The 20484-nt window shown below is 66.9% G+C and overlaps 3 protein-coding genes across 3 annotated transcripts; 1 reads left to right on the forward strand and 2 right to left on the reverse strand.

Annotated features, from left to right (window-relative positions):
- The first annotated feature begins 112 nt into the window (after positions 1–112).
- Positions 113–7216, forward strand: Pkmyt1 (protein kinase, membrane associated tyrosine/threonine 1). Its single transcript, XM_042698366.1, has 9 exons — positions 113–303; positions 706–812; positions 2686–3143; positions 4013–4506; positions 5133–5239; positions 5323–5495; positions 5656–5816; positions 6489–6566; positions 6646–7216. The coding sequence occupies exons 3-9, from the start codon at positions 2793–2795 to the stop codon at positions 6755–6757; spliced, it is 1476 nt and encodes a 491-aa protein (XP_042554300.1). The 5' UTR covers positions 113–303; positions 706–812; positions 2686–2792; the 3' UTR covers positions 6758–7216.
- A 535-nt stretch (positions 7217–7751) lies between these two features.
- Positions 7752–10673, reverse strand: Paqr4 (progestin and adipoQ receptor family member 4). The gene is made up of 3 exons (XM_042698368.1): positions 10153–10673; positions 8287–8508; positions 7752–8185 (listed from the first exon to the last, which is right to left on the reverse strand). The coding sequence occupies exons 1-3, from the start codon at positions 10316–10318 to the stop codon at positions 7752–7754; spliced, it is 822 nt and encodes a 273-aa protein (XP_042554302.1). The 5' UTR covers positions 10319–10673.
- An 871-nt stretch (positions 10674–11544) lies between these two features.
- Positions 11545–15151, reverse strand: Kremen2 (kringle containing transmembrane protein 2). Its single transcript, XM_042698367.1, has 9 exons — positions 15048–15151; positions 14719–14893; positions 13974–14065; positions 13769–13893; positions 13428–13581; positions 12696–13028; positions 12459–12587; positions 12295–12373; positions 11545–12064 (listed from the first exon to the last, which is right to left on the reverse strand). Exons 1-9 carry the CDS (start codon positions 15136–15138, stop codon positions 11854–11856), a joined length of 1389 nt encoding a protein of 462 aa, XP_042554301.1. The 5' UTR covers positions 15139–15151; the 3' UTR covers positions 11545–11853.
- Positions 15152–20484: the final 5333 nt, after the last annotated feature.

Raw genomic sequence — 20484 nt, forward strand, 5'->3', positions numbered from 1 at the left:
GGCGGCGCGCACGCAGGACGCGGGGGGCGTGGCCAGAGGCCGGCGCCCTAGAGGAGCCGCGGCGGAAGGGGGCGTGGCGGTGGGCGGTCCTGGGCGGGGCCTCGAGGCCGGTTTGGAATTTTTGGCGCGAGCCGGCTCCGCGCGCGTTCACGGGCCGTTCACCCCGCAGGGAGAGCCCTTCCCCTGGGCGTCCGGAGCCGCCACCGGCCGACCCCGGCTGTCCCGACCGTCCTGAAGCTTCCTGGAGCCTTCGGCGACCCGGAATCTGGGACCTCGCTGCCGCGCCCCGCCCCGCCGCCCCAGGTGAGCTCAGCCCCGGCCGTGAGCGCTCCCGGGAGGGGCCGGCCCGGGCCCCGCGCTCCGGGGCAGCTCCTGGTCGCGTCCGCCTTCACCCACTCCTCAAGTGCCCACCCTCGGTGGTCCGTGCGCCCTCCAGGGCTGCCCCACCCCTCCCTTCCGCCCTGGGCCGGCCGGGCCCTGCCCGGTCCTGCCCTGCGGGCCCCGCCCTGGGCCGCGGCGGAAGGCCCCGCCCCCCGCCCCGCCCCGCCCCGCCTCCCCTTTGATCTAGGCGCCCCTTTCTCGGCCCCCTCCCCGGTACTCGTCCCGGCTCCCCCCGCTCCCCGCTTCCCATCGCGTGCCCTGCGCCGCCGCCGGCTCTCCCCGCTCCCCGCTGACAGCCCGGCTACCCCGATTGTTCTTCGCCAGGGATTCCTTCCCCTCTTCCACGAACCGGTTCAGCCGCTGCCCTGCCCCGGAGGAACTCACAGTCTAGCAGTACCGTGGTCAGCCGGCGCGTCCTGTCCAGTGAGAGGGTGAGGTCCTGGGCCCGTGGCGAGATCCGGACATCCTCGTTCTCCACTTCCCAAAGTGTGCAGTATGATTCTTCCCCTTCTTCCATCCCCCCCCCCTTTCCTCCCCCTTGTTTGTTGCTGTGCGGGGTTTTTTCCCCCGGCTAGGCAAGGGCTCCACCCACTGAGCTACACGCCCAGCCCCGCCACGGGATCCTTGAAGTCCATAGATGCAGCTGAAGGTCCCCAAGGACGTGAGAGAGGCTTTGCGCCCTCTGGTGCCCCTCTCCTCACTAGCTCTCTCCCCTAGCCCGGGAGGCCACTCTTCAGGTGACTGATGCTGAAGTCAACACCTGGAAGGTTTGGCATCTTTGGAAACATTGTGGCTTCCCTTCCAAGTAGCTTTCTGGTTTTTCTTTCAGCTCCAACATTGTAACAACACCACAGCCCTCCCGGGGCCCCCACTGCTGACACAGCCCCTGACACCATGGGACAGCTAACTGTGCTTTGTGTGTCCTCCCAGTGATAACCCAGAGCATGGTTTATGATAGCATTTATGCCCGCACCAAAGCTAAGTCTACTCCATGGAGCCAGTACAGAACTACAGGTCTGTAGACTCTGGGCACCAGCTGAATCTCAAAATTCAAATAGTCTCAGATCTGAAAAACTAATTTAGAAGGCTAATATTAGTACATACGCACTAATGTGTCGGAGGCATTATCCTGAAATCAGTATCTGTCACAAAGTAGGTACTATTTACAGGAAGAGAGAATCAGGGCTCTCTGTTTTTCAACTCCCTACCTCTCCCATGCAAGATCCTGCCTGGAGCTCTGCTATGGGCTGAGCTCCGAGTGGTGCTACTGTCTGAGGAGCAGCGCTGTGCAGGGCAGTGGCTCTGGTCACCTGGGCTTTCCTCGCCCAGTGAGTCTCTTCTAAGTGAGTGAACTGGTGTTTGGGGCATCCGGCTCCAAGGTTTGTTGAATTCAACAAGAGCTTCCTCCCTGAGGGGGGCAGGTTTAGAAGAAGGGGGCCCCTGGCCTGTAGGCCACATGGAGCTGGGGGGGAGGGGCTGAGAAGTGCACAGAGCCTGCCCCCTCTTAGCAGATACCTACACTTTAACTGGCAGGATGGGAGGGGAAGCCCCAGCTTCTTGGCCTATAGGGCTCCAAGGCGCCATATACGTGCAATTACCAAGATTTGGTAGGTTTTCTTGGGCAAAGGGTTCTTCCTTTGCTGTATTCAAAGACCTCAGGTGCTTGGTTGTCATTTTCACACCTGTTCCCGTGTCTTTGAGGAGAGGCCTGTGGGAACCCAGGCTGCCGTTCTGAAAGTAGGACCCCACTGAATCTGTTCTGGCACCACAACTGTGAGAATGACAGAAAGGGTGAGAGAAACTTCTGCAACTCAGAGCTTCTCAAAAAAAATATTTTAATTTTGGAATTAGATTTTCCCCTCGAGATCTTGGAAGGGCTGGGTGCCGGTAGCTCACACCTAGCTACTCAGGAGGCTGAGATCTGAGGATCGCAGTTCAAAGCCAGCCTGGGCAAGAAAGTCTGTGAGACTCTTAGCTCCAATTAACTACCAGAAAACCAGAAGTGGGGCTGTGGCTCAAATGGTAGAGCGCTAGCCTTGAGCTCAAGAGCTGAGGGACAGCACCCAGGCCCAGAGTTCAAGACCCACGACTGACAAAAAAAAAAGATCTTGGAGGGCTGCACAGCTGGCTGTGAGGGAGGCTGGACATGCGGGCGTCTGACTCCAAGCGACCTCTCTTTAATCTCTGTACTGGGCTGGGAGACACTCGGGGACACAAGTCCATGGTTTCCACATCATGTTTCTGCCACCTCCAAGATGTGGCGGGGGCCAGCGTGCAACTGCTTGTCCTCTGCCTTTCCTGCAGGTGCTGTGGCCCCTGGGCCTCCATGTGTGCGAGGAGACCTGGCCCTGGGCTCTCAGGACCCGGCGCTGTGTGAGAGGACACACTGCACTCAGCCGCTCACGCTGGCCATGCCTGTGCCCACTGAGGGTACCCCACCGCCCCTGAGTGGTACCCCTGTTCCAGTACCAGCCTACTTCCGCCATGCAGAGCCTGGCTTCTCCCTCAAGAGACCTGGGGGCCTCAGCCGAAGTCTCCCACCCCGGCCTCCTGCCAAGGGCAGCATCCCCATCAGCCGTCTCTTCCCTCCTCGGACTCCTGGCTGGCACCAGCCCCAGCCCCGGAGGGTGTCATTCCAGGACAAGGCATCAGAGCCCCTGAAGAGCCCTGGGTATGACCCCAGCCGGCCTGAGTCCTTCTTCCAGCAGAGTTTCCAGAGACTCAGCCGCCTGGGCCATGGCTCCTATGGCGAGGTCTTCAAGGTGAGTTTAGGGGTCATGGCCCAGGCTCGCCTTGGGATCCCATCCTTCACTCCCCTGCGCAGCCTGTACACACTCTCTTTCTTTCTCTCCCTTCACAGTCCATCTCTCTTGGGCTGACAGCCCTCCCTCTGTGTTTAGATTTCTCCCAAGCCCTCCCGCAAGCCCCTCTAGGGCTGTCCCCTGGCCCCCCCCCCCCACCCCCAGCACACTGGCCTCTTTTCCAGAGCCTGGCGCAGCCTGCGTGGCCCCGGGATGACATTTCTCCATCTGGATCCAACTGTGCTGGGGTTCTTGGCAGACCCTGCCTGGCTCCTGGAGCTGGCCTAAATGCACGCCCCCACTCCTGCCCACCCCCCCACCCCGACTGGCAGGCTCAAAGCTACCCCATGCCTACCACCTTTATTTTTTTTAAATTCATTTTCCACTGACTTACATTCCCTTTAAAATCATACCTTTCCCTGGCACAGTACTATATAAAGGCAATCTTATTATACGCGCCAGCAGCCTGGCCCCTGAACCAGCTCTCCTCAGAGGAAGGCTTGTGTAGCGCAGCACACTGCCCCATTGTCCTGCGCCCTGGGCAGTCCATGGGGCAGAACGCACGGGCTCGCCCCGCCTGCATCGGTGCTGCATCTCCAGCACACCACCCTACCAATGGAGGCTTGTCAGCACCCTACCAATGGAGGCTTGTCAGCACCCTACCAATGGAGGCTTGTCAGCACCCTACCAATGGAGGCTTGTCAGTTTTGTTTCTGTACGTAGGGGTCTCCCTAAGTGCTACAACTTTCCTCTCCCCCATATGTGAAATCTTCATGCCATCTGCTGATGGCCCCTCGCCCCTGCCTGTGGGCACCACACCTCTTTTCCAGGTTCGCTCCAAGGAAGACGGCCGGCTGTATGCAGTCAAGCGCTCCATGTCACCATTCCGGGGCCCCAAGGACCGGGCCCGGAAGCTGGCTGAGGTAGGTGGCCACGAGAAGGTGGGCAAGCACCCACGCTGTGTGCGACTGGAGCAGGCCTGGGAAGAGGGCGGCATCCTGTACCTTCAGACAGAGCTGTGTGGGCCCAGCCTGCAGCAACATTGCGAAGCCTGGGGTGCCAGCCTGCCCGAGGCCCAGGTCTGGGGCTACCTGCGGGACACTCTGCTGGCTCTGGCCCACCTGCATGGCCAGGGCTTGGTCCACCTTGATGTCAAGCCTGCCAACATCTTCCTGGGGCGCCGGGGTCGCTGCAAGCTGGGTGACTTTGGGCTGCTGGTGGAGCTGGGTACCACCGGAGCAGTCGAGGCCCAGGAGGGAGACCCCCGCTACATGGCTCCAGAGCTGCTACAGGGCTCATACGGAACAGCCGCAGATGTGTTCAGGTGAGGACTGGGGTGTGGAGGATGTTGCAGGTGGTCACCAAAGAGAGGGACTCGCCAGGAGAGAAGCCGTCCTGTCCTGGCTTTAGGTCAGACACTTGGCCTCAGGCCGCAGAGATGCTGGCTGCCTTCTAGCTCTGAGGTCCCCAGAGCAAGCTGCTCAAATGCAGTGCTGCCTTTGGAGCCCCTTTCTCTCCTCACAGCTCCATAGGAGGAGTGGTGACTGTACCCCATCCCAGGAAGGAATGACGCAGTGAAGCTAGGGCCTTGCCCCAGTCCCCAGTTGCCACCGTGGCCGGGCACAGGCCCTGGGTTCCCAGCCACTGCCCCGCCTCCACCAGTGGGACCTGTGATCACAGGAAAACTGATGATTTAGAAACCGTGGTGTCTGTCGGTGGGGTTCTGGAGGGCCTCCATTACAGCCTGTCTGCCACAGGGGTGTGTCCACACTCTACAAGGTCTCTGTGCTGCTTGGGGTTCACTGGCTCTCCGGGGGCCTCCTCAGAACCCCCACCCTCCTCACGCCATCCCCCTGGCTTATGGTAGACTCTCTCCTGGCTTTCATTGCCGCGTGGGCATCTGTCCTGAGGCTGCCTCTGCTAGTTCTGTCCCTGTCCCTGTCCTCCCAGCCTCGGTCTCACCATCCTGGAAGTGGCCTGCAACATGGAGCTGCCCCGTGGTGGGGAGGGCTGGCAGCAGCTGCGCCGGGGCTTCCTGCCCCCCGAGTTTACTGCTGGTGAGTGGGGACCAGGAGCCGGGGCCAGTGGCGGGGGAAGCCGCTGGGCTGGGACCCCTGACACAGCCCGGCCTTGTGCACAGGTCTGTCTGCTGAGCTGCGTTCCGTCCTTGTCATGATGCTGGAGCCTGATCCCCAGCTGCGGGCCACAGCCGAGGCCCTGCTGGCCCTGCCCATGCTGGGGCAGCCGAGGCCCTGGAATGTTGTGTGGTGCCTGGCTGCAGACGCACTGAGTCGTGGCTGGGCCCTGTGGCAGGTACGCTGCACCGTGATGGCTGCCCGCGTGCTTCCCACCGCCGCAGGCTCCCCTTCCCACTTACAGCATAGCCCAGGCTGGCCTCAAGCTCCTCATCCTCCAGCGTAGCCTCCCAAGTGCTCAGATTCGAGCCGCTGTGCTTGTCCTCTCCATCTCCTAGGCCCTGCTCACGCTGCTCTGCTGGCTCTGGCACAGCCTGGCTCACCCTACAAGTTGGCTGCAGCCCCCCGGGCCGCCAACCACCCCTCCCGGCTCACCATCCTGCAGCCCCCTCCTGGACAGCAGCCTCTCCAGCACCTGGGATGATGACAGCATAGGGGGGTGAGACACCGCCCCCAGGGTGGTGAATCCCTGACCAGCAGCACATGGGAGGAGGCTGGGGCCTCATGGAGACGGATGCATTGGGCCTTGCCTCCAGCCTGGCCTCTGTCACACCGTGAGCAGCGTGGCCTGGCCTGCGTGCATATGGCTGTGTACAGGACAGTAGTCATAGCGCAGCGCCACGCTGGGAAGGGCAGGGAGAGGGTCAGCAGGGGAGCAGCCACCTCCTCAGCTGAGGCTGCCACTGCCCAGGAACGTCCTTCCCTGGTGTAGACGCCTCCAGAGCCCAGTGAGCACCCGCCCCGAGAGAACTACCTGAGTCCCAGGTGCCTGGTGGCCAAGAGGCTGTAATTAAGAAACCGCAGCACAGAAAAGACACGTGCTCCTTGCACTCCTGGGAGGACTCCCTTACAGCAGCGTGTCCCTTGCTCCAGGCATCTCAGAGCAGGAAAAGCTCCATTTACCAAAAGCTCACTTGACATCAGCCTCAGAGCCTGTCTATCCTGAAGAGGGGGAGAGGCCTCTGGGAAGGGCTGGGCGGAGGGAACAAGGTGCTCAGAGGCAGTGCGGGGTCGCTGTCCCCGTGGACTTGGAGCCGTGGGAGGCCAGACCTGGTTTTGCCCCGCATCACTCACCCCTTAAGGCCTGGTTGTTTCACTCACTTCCCTGCAGGCCCTCGCTCTCCCCAGAGCCTGTCCTGTCTCGGGCTACCAGGAGCACTTCCACGCCCCAGGGCAGGTACATGTGGAGGTGAGCAGCCTGGGGACTGGGCTGGCTAGGACTGGTTTTGAATTCCAGAGTGTCATTCCTCTTTCCTCCTTACCCCAAGGGACACCCAGGACCTAAGTGACATGGACACAGAGCCTCCCCGGGGCTCCTTTCCCTCTTTTGAACCTCGGAACCTCCTCAGCCTGTTTGAGGACTCACTGGACCCAGCGTGAGCTGTCGGCCCAGCTTCAGTGCTTTTAACCATTAACCCCTTTTTCTGTCCCTCCTCCCGGAAAGCTGGGGTCCCTCTGGGCCCTCCTGTGTCTAATAAAAGTTGAATCTTGGGCGCACCCAAGCCTGCTCACATGGCCACGTAGCACTTCCGGTCCTTTTATTGATGCTGCCCAGGGTCCTGAGTCCCCGGGATGATCTAGCCTCCAGGCTGAGCCCCGCTCAGCGCAGAGTCTCAGGCCTCTGGCGAGCAGAGATGCACTGTGAGGAGCAGATTTCCTGAGTGGGCCCAGCCCTGGTGGGCAGGTCATGTCCTCAGACCGTGGCACTGAAGGTAGAAGACCAGCCTGATCCCAGGGGCCTGGGTCCAGGGCCACCCATCCCCATCTGTGCTTGCTGGATCAAGCAGCTGTCACCATGTGCCTCTTGGCCGGCTGGTACACGAAGGGTGACACCCACTGGGTCCTGGGAGAAGGGGCTGGTCCTTCACCCTCACTCCATCCAGTCTCTTGGGCCGGGAGGGGTGAGGTTTTGGCGCTGGGGGAGCTGGCATGCAGGGTGGAGATGGGAGCAGGGGCTCCCCAGGGACCCAGGAGATGTAGGCGAGGGGGGATGGGGAGATGGCTCTGGGCTGGCAGCCACAGGCAATTGGCAAAACGCAACTGTCAGGGCAAGAGAGAACCCTCGAGGCCCTCTGGCCCAAGCCTCGCAAGTTACCAAAGGTAAACTGAGGTACAGGGAGAAGTGTCCTTCCAGCTGGCACAGCAAAACAGTACCCTGGAGTGAGTCAGGAGGGGAGGCGTCAGGGTAGTTGGAATTCCAAAGCCTGGGTGGAAGAGGTAAATCCATAGGGAATAATGAACAGACCAGGGGTCCCAGCTGGGAAGTCCCTGGCTCTGGAAGCTTCCTGGGGTAAGAGGGGGGAAAGAACAGTATTGGGCAGAGCCTTGCAGACCAGCAAGAGGAAAGGTGTCCCAGGGCCACTGGGGAGGCCGTTCAGTCCGGGGGACACGCATGGCGGGCTGCCCAGAGCAGGTCAGGCACCACCCCAGCGTGCAGCTGCAGGATAGAGCCCACGCTGAGCAGGTGCATGATCTGGTGGGAGTTGCCCCAGTAGTCAAAGCGCCCGGGTCCCCAGCGCTCTGGCAGGCGGGCCACGTTCACCAGCCCTCCGAGCAGTGCCAGGGCATCCATGCGCAGGTAGCAGGGCAGGGAGCCGGGAGCCCCCGAGCCCAGCCCCACACCACGGGCCCCGAACACCAGGAGGCGGGCCCCAGCTTGCCAACCAAAGGCCCGGAGCCGGGCGCTGGTGGAGGGGGCGGTGAGGGCTCTCCAGCCGGCCACCCCAGACAGGGCAGTGTAGCCCACCAGAGCCGCCGGGCGAAGCCAGGGTCTGCAGGCCAGTGTGCAGTGGATGATGGGCAGGGCCCCTGCAGAGAGAAAGCAAAGAGCGCAGGTCAGCCAGAGCCTGCCCGCCCCTTCCCATCCAGGGCTCCCAACAGCCCTCCCCCACGCCGGGGCCCTGGCTCACCCAGGGTGTTGACCAGGCAGACCCCACACATGTCCAGGGCCAGGAGCCGGGTGTACACGGGGCTGCCCCCTTGGTGGCACATGAAGAGATGATAGAGCACGGAGGCGGCCGGGGGCGCCAGGCAGGCCACACAGTGTGTGCCCCCCAGCCAGCCGTCCTTGCCCAGCTGACTCCACGGCATGGTCATCGGCACCAGCACCAGGAAGCCCAGGAGGGCCAGCCCTGGGGAGGAGGGAGACAGTTACCCGCCGTCCATCAGCTCAGCACGGAAGACAGCGTGTCTGAAAAGCTGAAGATGGCACAGGACGAGGTGGGACGGCTCTGCAGTGGGTGGGAATCAGGGCCTCTGGCTCAGCTTTTTCCCCTCCAGGCTCGTGCTCTACCACTTGAGCCATGCCTCCACTCTGGCTTTTGCTCGTCAGTTGGAGATAAATCTCTGGGATCTGTCTTCCCTGGCTGGCTGTGAACAGGAACCCTCAGCTTCCTGAGTAGCTAGGATCACAGGTACCCAACTGCCAGACAGGGGTGGGTGCTGCCGCCATGCAGCACCCAGGGCTGGAGACTTTTCAGAAATGGCTTGCCGAGGTGGCTCAACAGTTCTGGAGAGCAGAGATGACGAGCCCCACTTTGCTGGTGAGGAAACAGGCGTGGAAGCCAAGCAAACCCAAGAGGAGCCGGGTGCCGGTGGCTCACGCCTGTCAGCCTAGCTACTCAGGAGGCTGAGATCTGAGGATCGAGGTTCAAAGCCAGCCCAGGCAGGAAAGTCCATGGAACTCCTCTCCAATAAACCACCAGAAAAATGGAAGTGGCGCTGTAGCTCAAGTGGTAGAGTGAGGGATAGCGCCAGGGCCCAGAGTTCAAGCCCCATGACCGACAAACAAACAAACAAAACACTAGGTGAGCCCAGCAAGGAAGCAAACAACAGAGTTAAGAGCCCGGACGTCTAGCTCCCGCCCCGCAAGTGGCAGCATCCTCGAAATGGCAGGACCCCAGCAGGCCTGCTCTTCGGGGTGTTCACAGACGCCTCGGGAAGGCATGACCTGCAGAGCACCTCCCCCAAGTGTCCACACAAACGGGCCTTTTTCTGTCTTCCAGGCAGGAGCAAGGCCAGAATGAGGGAGCAATCCCCCCCCCCCAGGTTCCTCTCAGGACCTCCAGTGGCGCAGCCAGCTGCGACTCTTCCTGGAGACTTGCGCCCCTCCTCTCCAGAGTTGGCATTGTCTCTCGGGGGTCACCTGGGGGCGCCAGCTGCCCGCTCTCGGAGGGGCCAGGCCTGGCAATCGCCCCTCCCTGGGGAAGGACCCTTGGCTAAGTCCAGCTGGCGCTGCCCCCCCCCTCCCAGAAGCCGGGGCAGCTCAAGGACGGGCAGGGCTGTGTCAGCAAGAGCTCTGCGGGCCGTGGAGGAGGGGCAGGGCGCTGCGGGGGGAGGACGGAGCCACCGCCAGGCGGAGCCCCAAGGCTGGGCTGCCCGGACGGGGGAGGCGGGAAGGCAGGGCGGCGGGGCGGCCGGGCCCCAGGCCCCGGGAAGGGAGGACTTCTCCCGGCCAGTTCACACCCATCTCTAGGACCGGCGTCCGGGGGTGGGAGGCGCCCAGGGCGCCGCGATCCCGAAGGGGTCGGACGCTCCCGGGGGCTCGGCGGGATGAGGGGCCCAAAGGGGCCCAGGCCCCCCTCTCCCCGCTCCCCTCTCCGGTCCCCGCCGGGAAAGCGGAAGCTGGCAGCGCGGCTCGGGACAATGGCAGCTTTGTCACGGCCGCTGCCGGTGGAGCCGGGACGGGACACCCCGGGACCCGCGCGCTGGGGCGCTCCTCGGCCTGCGGCGGGGAGGTCGCGAGCGCGGGATGCGCGGAGCGGGGCGCGGCTCACCGTGGGTGTAGATGTTGCCCAGCTCGTTGTGCAGGTAGAAGAGGCTGCGCAGGCAGCCGGAGCCGCTGCTGGCCGGCCGGTAGCCGGTCAGCACGAACTTATTGAACTGCAGGTGCGGCGGGGAGCTGGCCCAGTCCAGCAGGCGCGGCCCCGCCAGGAACGCCATGGCCTCCCGCAGCGCCGGCGGCCTGGGCGCCTCCGGATCCCCCCAGGCCCCGCTCGTCAGCGGGGTCGCGGCGCTGGGGAGCTCATGCCCGCGTGCCCGAGGGTGGCCCCGCGCCGGGGCAGCGCGCGCGCCAGCCCGGGGTCCCGGCCCGCTCCGTTCTCGCGCTGCGCACGCGCGAGCCCCACGCCCCCGCGCCGGGGAGCCGGGGAGCCGCGGACCCGCACGCCCGAGCGCAGTGCCGCCGCGTTCCGCCCGGGGCAGGCGCGGCGCGGGCTCCGGGGGACCGAGAGCTGGAGTCCGCGGCCGGTCTCCTCGCCGCAGCCCCGGGGAACGGGCGCGGCCGGACGCGGGAGCGGACGCCAGGCTCCACCCCGGCTCCTCGCCCCCGCCGCCCAGCCCGCGTTTCGCGCGCTGGATCCCTGACGTAGACGTTGCCGGAGCCAATGGGCGCCGTGCGCGGGGTGGCTCCGCCCCGGGGCCGCCCAGACTCCGCCCCCTCAGCGTAATACTTGCGGTTCCAGGCTCATTTGCAACCGGGCGGGGGTGGGACGGGGGTGGCTCCGGCTCGGGGCCCGCAGTGACCCCGCACCTCGCGCCCCACGACGCGCATCCTGGCTTCCCGCGTGAAGGCCAGGTCGTCCCCCCCTTTGTACACCCGCCCTCCGAGGCGCAGCCCCTCGCCACCCAGCCTCCCCCCCCACGCCCCGCCCCGCGCCAGCGGGGCTCTGTCCAAGGTGCTGCCGTCCCAGCCCCGTGCCGGCCAGCCCCGCCCAGCTCGGGTGCGGACCCACATTGGACCCTCGACTGGCCCCTGACACCCCAAGTTCCCCGAAGCCGTCGGGCTAGGCCCGGCTCTTCCAGCCAGGTTTCGGTGAGCTCCGGCTCTGCCCAGTTCACTCCCAGTTATCGTCCGCCCACACTAGGCGCGCCCTCGGCCCGCCCAGGACCCGCAGCAGACCGAGGGCAGGGCCGGAGGAGAAAGAGCGGGGCTGACCCGCTCGGTCCACGATCGGCCTCCACCTCCCTCTCTCCTCCCGCCCTCGTCGCCCGGGTCCTCGGCACTCCTGCGGGGAGCGGCCTTTCCACGGCGCGGACACCCGCATCGCTCCGCCCGGCGCCCCCGGGGTTCGCTCAGCTCCTTCCACGGAAGAACTTACTGAGGCCAGCACCAGGTCTCCAGGTCTCCAGGCCCTTTATTGAAAGTCTATGTTGGATCTTCACCTATGACCTCTAATTGGAGACAGTAGTCCAGGACCAACTCGGGAGGGGCTCAGTGACCTCTGAACCCAGAAGCCCACCCCTACTTCGAGGTCCATTGTTGGGGGAGGCGCTTAGGGTCCTCCTGCCCTTTGGCCTCCACCCCTTGGACCTCTAGGGTTAGGCCAGGATCCCACGACGGCACCGAAAGCTTCCCGTCCGAGGTCTCCACAGGCCGCGCTGCCTTCGGAGGAGAAGGCCGAGGTAGGCTGTGGCATCAAGTCTCAGATGTCCATCTCGGTGATGGTGGAAGGTCCGACGGACCCCGGGGTCCCGGGTCAGAGGGCGGAGATGAGCGAGCGCAAGGAGCTCTGGCTGGAGGCACTCAGGGGCCGGTAGCCCGCGGCGGGACCCTCCGCCTGGGGGTCCCCGGGGGGACAGGGCAGGGCCACCCCTCGGGGCCGGCGATACCACACAGCCCAGCTTCTCCCGGGCCCCCGGGAGGGCCCCAGGGCCAGGGGCCCCTTTCCCGGAGCCAGCAGACAGCTCCTAGAGAGGGAGCACACGTCAGCTGGGCCCAGCCCAGCCCCGTCTCCAGCCTCCTGCCTGCTCTGCCGTCAATCCCACGCCCGCCCCCTCGAGAAGCCAGGCGTCCCTTCCTAGGCGCGTTCCCTTCTAGGGCCCCGGCTCCCCACTAGGCTCCCTCCGTGTCCCGGGACACCGAGGCGTTAGGCACCCGGTGCGGGGTCCGCCCTCAGGCCCTGCCCCGGCGCCCGCACCGTCGGCGCAGCAAACGCAGCAGCGACAGGAGCAGCAGCAGCAGCACAGAGATGGCCATGACCGTCGAGGAGACCCGAGCTGCGGGCACAGGGGCGCGGTGAGGGCGGGGCCCGCAGCGGCTGCGCCCGCCTCTCGCCCCGCCCCGCGCGCCGGCCAGCCTCACCTCCCACCGCCGGCTGCGGAGCTCCGGGTCTGGGGCTGCAGCTGGCGTTGGCGCCGTCGAGGGGCTCTGCGGGGGTGTGCGCCGAGCCCTCGGGGGCGGCAGCGTCGTCCTCCGAGGCGTCCTGCAGCCCTGTGGAGAGCGGTGTGAGGGCCGGGGCGGGCGGGCGGGCGCGGGCCCGGCGCGGGCGGGCGGGCGCGGGCCCGGCGCGGGCGGGCGCGGGGCCGGGGCGGGGCTCACCGCGGTAGGCCAGCGCGAAGCCCTGCGCGTGGCCGCGCGCGTCGCTGCGGAAGGAGAGCAGCAGCGCGGCGGTGCGCAGGCGCAGCGGCCCGGCCGGAGGCGGGCGGGCGCCGTCGAAGGCGCGGAGCAGGCTGCCGGAGCCCGCGTCGCGCAGCTCCAGGCGGTCCCGCGGGTCGGCCAACTCGAAGAGACGGAAAGTGAGCTCCAGCGCGGCCCCCGCCGGGCGCAGCAGCCAGCTGCAGTTCCGATCCGGCCCGTACTCGTCCGGGAAGTCCGGGGAGTAGACGACCCCCTGAGGAGCGGTCCAGTTTCCCTGGCAGGAGCCCACGGACACTGCGGGCGGGTGGCCGTCAGCACCCCCGGGGGCAGCGGGGCTGCGCCCCCGCCGCCGGGGACAGATCCTCAGCGGAGCCCTCGGAGCCCCGGCGAGGACCCAGGTCGGCTCGGCCTCTTTCCTTAGGCCCCAGCGCCTTCCCCGGTGCTGCCCCCCGGGCTCGGCACTGGCCCCTACGGGGCCTGCCCCGCCCCTGGGATTGCCCGTAGCCCACCCCGGTGAGGGCGGGGCACGTCGGGCCCCTCCCCCAGCGCCTTCCCCGGTGCTGCCCCCCGGGCTCGGCACTGGCCCCTACGGGGCCTGCCCCGCCCCTGGGATTGCCCGTAGCCCACCCCGGTGAGGGCGGGGCACGTCGGGCCCCTCCCCCGCTCCCTCCCCCGTCCCTGCCCAGGGCTCACCTTCGTAGATGCCCAGCCGCCCATCGCCGCCGCACAGCTGGCCTGGGTGTCCGAAACAGATCTGGTCACAGTCGGTGGCGGGGGCCGGGCGTCCCCGAGCCAGGTCGCTTTCAGAGCCGCAGAAGCAGGCGTAACCAGCCTCCACACCCGCCAGCTGGGAGCAGACACCGAGTGACCCCGGCGGCAGGGGTCTCCGGGGAGGGGCGGGGTCGGAGGGGGTGGGCAGGGGGAAGCGGGCCACAGGTGCGGAAGTCAGTGTGTGGGTTTGGCCGTCGGAGTGCGGAGAGTGGGGCGCTGAGATGCAGTCGGGGGTCGCTGGCGTGGGGCCCCGCGGGCAGTACCTGGTAGCCCTTCATGCGGCAGAAGCGAAGGCACACCGGAACCGTGAGCTTCGTGGAGGTGCCGCTGGGCCCACTGAGGGCTGGGGGCGCCCCCGAGTCCACGAAGCAGCCCAGGTACCCGGGCACTGAGGGGGCAGCAGAGTCAGGCCCCGCCCTCCGAGGCCACACAAGGCGCTCCCACCTCCGTCCGCTCGAGTCCACTCACTGTGGCACGTGGGGATGTCGCAGTAGCGCCAGTAGATGCCCTCTTCCGTCTCGGCCACGTAGCACCACGGCTGGACGTCACCGTCCGGGTTCCTGTGGGTGGGAGGGAGGTGGACAGGGCGGAGCACGTCGGATGGAGGCCAGATTCCTCCGCCAGCGCCGGGTCTCCTCGTCTCCACCGGCTTCTGAACGCCGACCTCCGACGGCGGGGCCAGAAGTCACCGCAGAGCCCGGAGACTCGGGTGGTTTTTTTTTTTAAGGTTTCTGATTCTGCCCGTAAGAACTCGGCGCTGGGCCTGTTCGGCCGGCCCTGTCCTCCAAACCCCGCCGGAAGCGCAGACGGAGGGCCCTGAGCTGCTCAGGTCAGTAGAGAGGTGGCCTCCTGCTGGACCTGCGCGCTCCGGGCTCAGGCTGACGGCAGCCCGCGCGCACGGACCCGCCGAGGCCCGGCTCTTCTCTCCTAGCTCCGGTCTGAGGCTCTGCCTTAGTCGGGCACCTTAGTCTTGGCACCTGTAGTGCCAGGGGCTCTGCGCTCCTCCTGACATCCCAGTGCCAACGAGGCCCGCATCCTGAAGTCCCCCAGGCGGACCCCGCGCTGGCGCGCGCGCAGCCCTCCGCCCCGCCCACCATGCAGGCCACACCCACCACGCGGTCCACCCAGCACATGCCCCCCACCGCACGGCCACACCCACCAAGGCCGCCCCGCCCACCGCAGGCCACACCCACCGCACGGCCCCGCCCCTCACCGGCAGAAGTTGTGCGCGCCCAGCCCCCAGCGGCCCTGGGGGTCGCTGGCGCTGCTGTAGCTGTGCTGCTGCGTCTGGTCCCAGAAGAGGCACGGGCGCCCGGCCCCGCGCGGGCCCGTGTGGTTCTGGTGGCCTCGGTAGTCGGCGCCATTCACCTGGAAGCACTCGGACAGGCCTGCCGATCGCCGCAGGACCGGGGCGGGGCGGGTCTGTACCTCACAGGGTCTCCTCCCTCCGACCCCTGGGCGCCAACTCCCGACCCGGGCACCTGCCCGCGCCCCGCCGCCTCCCCAGCCTCGAACCCTGGCCCTGGCCGCGGCCCGACTCACCTGGGCTGTGCAGGCGGCCCGCGGAGGCCCCGCGCGGAGGCAGCAGCGGGAGGAGGAGGAGGAGGAGGCCCCGCAGAGCCCGGGCCCCCATCGCCCCCGGCCGGGAGCGGCCGCTCGGGGTCTGTCCCCCTCCGGCCCCTCCTTGGGTCCCGTCTCGCTCCGGGTGGCACCGCCCCCCGCCCGTCTAACTATCTCCTGGGGAGGGTCTTCACCGCCCAGGGTCGGCGGCCCCTGGGGTGTCTCCCCTCTGACCCCCGGGGCCGGGCGACCTCCGTCCCCGCTGCGCTGCCCGCGGGGCCGCGGCCTCCGCACGCACTCCGTCCCGCGGCGCCTCGCACCCTGCCGCTCCCGCGCCCGGGTCTCCACTGCGCCGCGCCGCCCCCCGCGCCCCCCCGCGGGTCCCCCCGCCCCGCCCCGGGCACGCGCGCCCCGCCCGGCGCCCCAGCGCGGGCTGCAGGTCCAGACGCCTCCCACGCCCGCCACCCCCGCGGGGACCCCGCGCCGTCCCGCCCCGCTCCCGGGGAGCGGCAGACCGGGGACCCCTCGGGAGGCCACGGGGGGGCGCCCAGGGCACCAGCACGCCCCCTGCCCGTGCAAGCGCGCGCGCTCCCCCCCCCGGCCGCGCGTGCACCGTGACCTCCCCCCGCCCCCCCTCCGCAGGTCCCCGCCGCCCCCTGCCCCCCGCACCCGCGAGCCGGGCAGGAGTCGTGGACCCGAGCCCCGGACGGGCAGGGGCAGCTGGCGTCTGGGGAGGAAGACAGCTGCGCCTCGCGCCCCGGCGCGTGCCCGCGCCTCCCCCTCCCCGCGAGGACCCCAGCCGGGGCGGTGGAATTCCCCGGCGGTGCCCCCCACCTGGCGGGGAGGGGGAGGGGAGCAGGCCCGGGCAAGCGTGGGGGGAAATCCCCCGCCCCCTCCCCCGGGCCGCCGACTCGAGTCCTCTGATCTCCGGCTCCGCCTGCCCGCTGCCCCTGGGGCTTGGGGGGAGGCCAGCGCAGGTGCGGGGGCGGGCGGGGGCGGGGGCACCGGGGCGGCCGCGCCCCGCCCAGATCCCTCACCATCCCGAGACCCACGAAGCCCCCGGCCCGCCGCCCGCGGGGGGCACCCGGCCCAGGAAGACGTTGGGGTCCGGGGGCTTCCTGGGGGATCTTATGCACCCCGTACTGGGTGTTTCCTACCAAGCCGGCCTCACCCGGAGCGGGCTGGCCGCCACTGAGGAGGGGGCCTGGGGAGCACCTGGGGCGCATCTAGGGGACACCTGGGGACATCCTGGGGAGCATCTGGGGGCAACCCGGGGAGCACCTGCAGGCCCCCCCTTCCCTGGCCGAGACCCCAGCAGGGTGGACGGCGGGGTGGACAGCGGTGGAGGCAGCACAGGGACGTGCGCCATCAGGAGCCCGCTGTGGGCACAGGGTGGTGCCGGGAGCCCCTCTGGCGGGACCAGGGACGGAAAGGACCCCGGGGGCTGAGGGGCAGGGGTGCAGAGCCCCGCCTCCACGAAAGGGGAGGGAGGGGAGGAGGCATCCCATTGCCAGGCATGAGGGAGGCGGGCAGTGTCTCGGCCACAGGCTGCATGCAGTCCTTTCCACAACAAATAGCCTTTGCACACGCGCATGCATGCACGCATGCATGCACGCACGCACGCATGCACACGGCAGCCCACACTCAGCATTTACTTTCAGGCAGCAGCCTGTCTACACAGCCCGGGCCCTGGGGGGCGTCCGTGTCTCCCCACTTTGCAGAACATGGCCTGAGCTGGGAGGTCCTCAGCAACCAGGGACTGACAGGTTGTGAAGTGTAGGAGGAGGCAGGATTCAGTGCATGGACCCCAGCTGGGGCTTATGCACACTCCTTGGGCAGGATCTTCAATAAAGCCATTTCACAGATGGGGTGACTGAGTCCAGGGAGGGGCAAAGACCAGCCTAGGGGCACTGGAGTCTGAGACCCTGCCTCTGGTGGACGTGAGGGAGGTGAGGCGCAGCCCTGGCTTGTTAATGAAGTAGGGAGCAGATTCGCAGGCACAGACTGGCCACGTGGGGGCAGCAGAGAGACAGGAGGGGGGGCCACAGCTCGCAGGAGTGGGAGAAAAATGTCCCAGGCTGGGTGGGCAGTGCCCTTCCTCCCTCTGCGGCATGTAACAGCAGACTTGCCCAGTCTAGTAGGGTAGATAGCATAAAGTGGGGGGCTGTAGGTGAGAAGAAGAGTCAGGTTACTTTGTCCCAAGCCCCCCCCCTTCCCCCAAGAAGGGAAGAGGCAGATTCAGCTTGGCCCTCTGGCTCAGCTGAGTGTAGAGGTAGGTGCGTCACCTCTGAGCCCAGCCCATCAGAATGAGGGTGGACCCCAGCATGGATTCAGGGCACCTGACCTTGTCCCCACAGTTTTCTTTCTAGACAGCCCAGCTGTCAGAGCAGTGTCATGTTGCTGCCACCAACACAAAGGGAAATACCAGACATATTCTGTGTGCTCTCTGGGGCGGGGGGGGGGGGGGGGGGGGGGGGCAGAAGGGAGGGAAAGGTCAACCAGGCTAAGCCTGGACTCCAAGCTCCCTGTCCACCTGTCCTGAGACTTGGAGCTCAGCAAGTTGTGTGTGTGTGTGTGTGTGTGTGTGTGTGTGTGATCGGCTCATGCTTCTCAATTTCTGGCAGCAAGCTTTGTAGTTCCAAGGATTGTGGCAGGAACTGGCTTTCATTATCACATGGCATTCTTGCTGGGTACCTGCTGTGTCAGAATGTCTATGCCCCCTCCCACTGCCTCCTGAGCTGCCTGGTTTCTGAGGGGCCCAGATTTCAGAACTCTCACTTCAACTTTGCCTTGTGGGGCTTGAACTCTGGGCCTGGGCGCTGTCCCTCAGCTCTTCAGCTCAAGGCTAGTGCTCACCACTTGAGTCACAGTGCAACTTCTGGTTTTCTGGTGGTTTATTGGAGATAGTTTCATGGCCTTTCCTGCCCTGGCTGACTTTGAACCGGGAGCCTCAGATCTCAGCCTCCTGAGTAGCTAGGATTGCAGGAGTGAGCCACCAGATCTCCCTCAACTTTGCCTTTTATCTGCTGGAGGGCTTGATCTCTTTCCGTCTCTTTGTCTCGCTGTCTTCTGAGACATAGCCTTTCCCTCAATCTTACCATAAAGCTGGGGTTCTCCATCCTCTTTTCGCCTCCGTTTCTCAGCCTTCCCAGTGTTGGGATTACAGGCTTGAACCACCATGTCCCCGCGTGACAAGTTTCTTGGGTTCCCTGGGCCTCCATTTTCCTACGAAGAGTCCACTAAATGCCCACCGGCTGGGGAAAACTAGCCACACTGGCTGTCTTCCTGCAGATCGCCGCGACGGCCAGCAGGGGCCGTGCTGGTCTCATCTGACACCAGCCATGCAGACTCAGGCGCGCCCTCCTGTGGGCGCCTGGGGCCCTATCTTTAGGAATCCACATGACTTGCGGGAAATTGCTGTCTGGCGCTGGGCTGGGATGGGCTGGCATGGGAAGCCCCAGGTCCATTCTGTTTGCTCCCTACCCTTTCCTCTCCAAGGCGGCCTGGGAGAGCAGGGTTTCACTTTCGATGGTTGAGATGGCTCCTGAGAGAGGCCAGCTGGTTCCTTGGCAGGCAGGCTGAGCCTGGAGGTGCGGTGACTGCCTGAGGGGTGTGAGATGTGAGAAAGTTGGGGCTCCCCTGGGAAGAGGGAGGTTTTGGGGGTGGGGGCAGCTGAGCCAGCTGTGGAGCACATCAGGGGCACATCCGCCGCCTCTCTTCTTCCTGACAGGTGAGGCAGCCACCATGGCCTGGTTCCAGAAACAGCTGGTTTGGACCCAGCAGGTGAGAGCCACACCCCTACCCCCCCCCTCCCCGGCTCCGCAGGCCCTCACTCGGTTCCCCTCTCCTCAGCAGCACAGTGAGGGGCTGCAGATGCCCCTGGGGATCCCCATCGCCGCCGGAGTCCTGGCTCTCCTGGCCCTGCTCGCCCTGGCCTGTCACTGCCTCGCAGAGGTGCCCGCTCCCCCCCCCCCCCCCCCCGTCCCTCCCTGCCTCCTCTCCCTCTTCCTCACAACCCTCTCCTCCCCCAGGCCTGCAAGTCCAAGTGGAGAGCACCGTGCTGGCACTGGCGGCATCCCCACCCTGGCCCACAGCTCGTCTCTGTCCACAGCCTAATGGACAGACAGCAGGGAAACCCATCTGGGGAGCCCCATGTGCCCAACTGTCTCCCCTCCCCCTGAGACCCCCCCCAGGTACTAGAAGGGCCGAGGGGGGGGCCTCTGGCTGTGAGGAGCCGGTGAGGTCTGCCCCGGCCGTGCGGTGTGTCACCTAGGTAACTGGCACAGCTGAGAAGGGCGGCTCCCAGGCCCTGAGGTCACCGTGGCCCCCGGCGTGGCCCCGCCCCCTCACCTTCTCCCCGCCCCCCTCACCTTCTCCCCGCCCCCTCACCTTCTCCCCGCCCCCCTCACCTTCTCCCCGCCCCCCTCACCTCCCCGCCCCTTCCCCACTTCGCCCCGGCTGCCCCTCACTGCCCGGCCTGGGCCTCGCGCTCCTGCAGCGCGCGCTCCAGAACTACCATAAAGTCTCTTCCTGCCCGAACACGGCCGTGCGGCTCCCTAATGAACCCGACTTCATGCACCCGGCAGAGCCCTGGCCCCCCGCGCTGCGGCGGCGCTGGGGCGCTGGCCTGGCGTCTCGGGGCGCCTGCGGGGCGCAGTGCGGGTGTCGGGGCCCCTTCCCCGGCCTGTGGCGCTGACTGCTAACGCCCCCCGGAAGGAGCCTTTTCCCTGGGAGTGATGGGGTGACCCTCAGGAGGGCCAGGGGCTGCGCGAAGGCCCACGGGCCCGGGGCTGGGGTGCAGAGAGCCCCGGCAGGCCGCTCCCTAGCGGGCGCCCCGGCCTTCTCCCACCAGGGCTCTGGGGCGCGGAGTCCGGTGGCGCCGGAGTCCCGGGTCCGCTCCCCAGCGTGGGGCCCGGCGTCTCTCCCGAGGGTTCCCCGCGAGGCAGAGGGGTTTCTGCCTGTGAATAGGGCTCGCCCGTGGATGGGAGCCGAGACAGCAGGAGGGCTCAAGGTTCGAGGCCAGCCCGCAGCGCCCTGCGGCCTCGCTTGGTCGGTCGGTGACACCGGGTCTGGAGCCGAGGCTCCGGGGCCCCCGCGCGGCCCCCGCCGCGGGGGTTCGGGCGAAGGCCTTCTCCCTGGGGAGGCATCGTGGGGCCGTCTGGCCTCGAGGGGGGCTGCACAGGAGTGGGGTCCCCCCAGCCCCTCACCCCCCGCGCAGGCGCGCGCGGAGCGAGGCCTTAGACCAGGTGAGCGCAGCGGGTTTAATGGGGAAGCAGAGCTGAGCAGAGCCGGGCACCGCGCCATGGCCGGCCGGCCCGCGGCCTTCCCGCCGGGGCCGATCCCTCCGGTCCCCGGCCGGGCTGGGCCGCCCCGCGTCCCTCTCCTCGTGCGCCCGGCGACCCCGGCCCGACCCCTGGCC

The sequence above is a fragment of the Dipodomys spectabilis genome, unplaced genomic scaffold, assembly GCF_019054845.1.
Source record: "Dipodomys spectabilis isolate Male_0828 unplaced genomic scaffold, ASM1905484v1 ptg000231l, whole genome shotgun sequence".
Lineage (NCBI taxonomy): Eukaryota > Metazoa > Chordata > Mammalia > Rodentia > Heteromyidae > Dipodomys > Dipodomys spectabilis.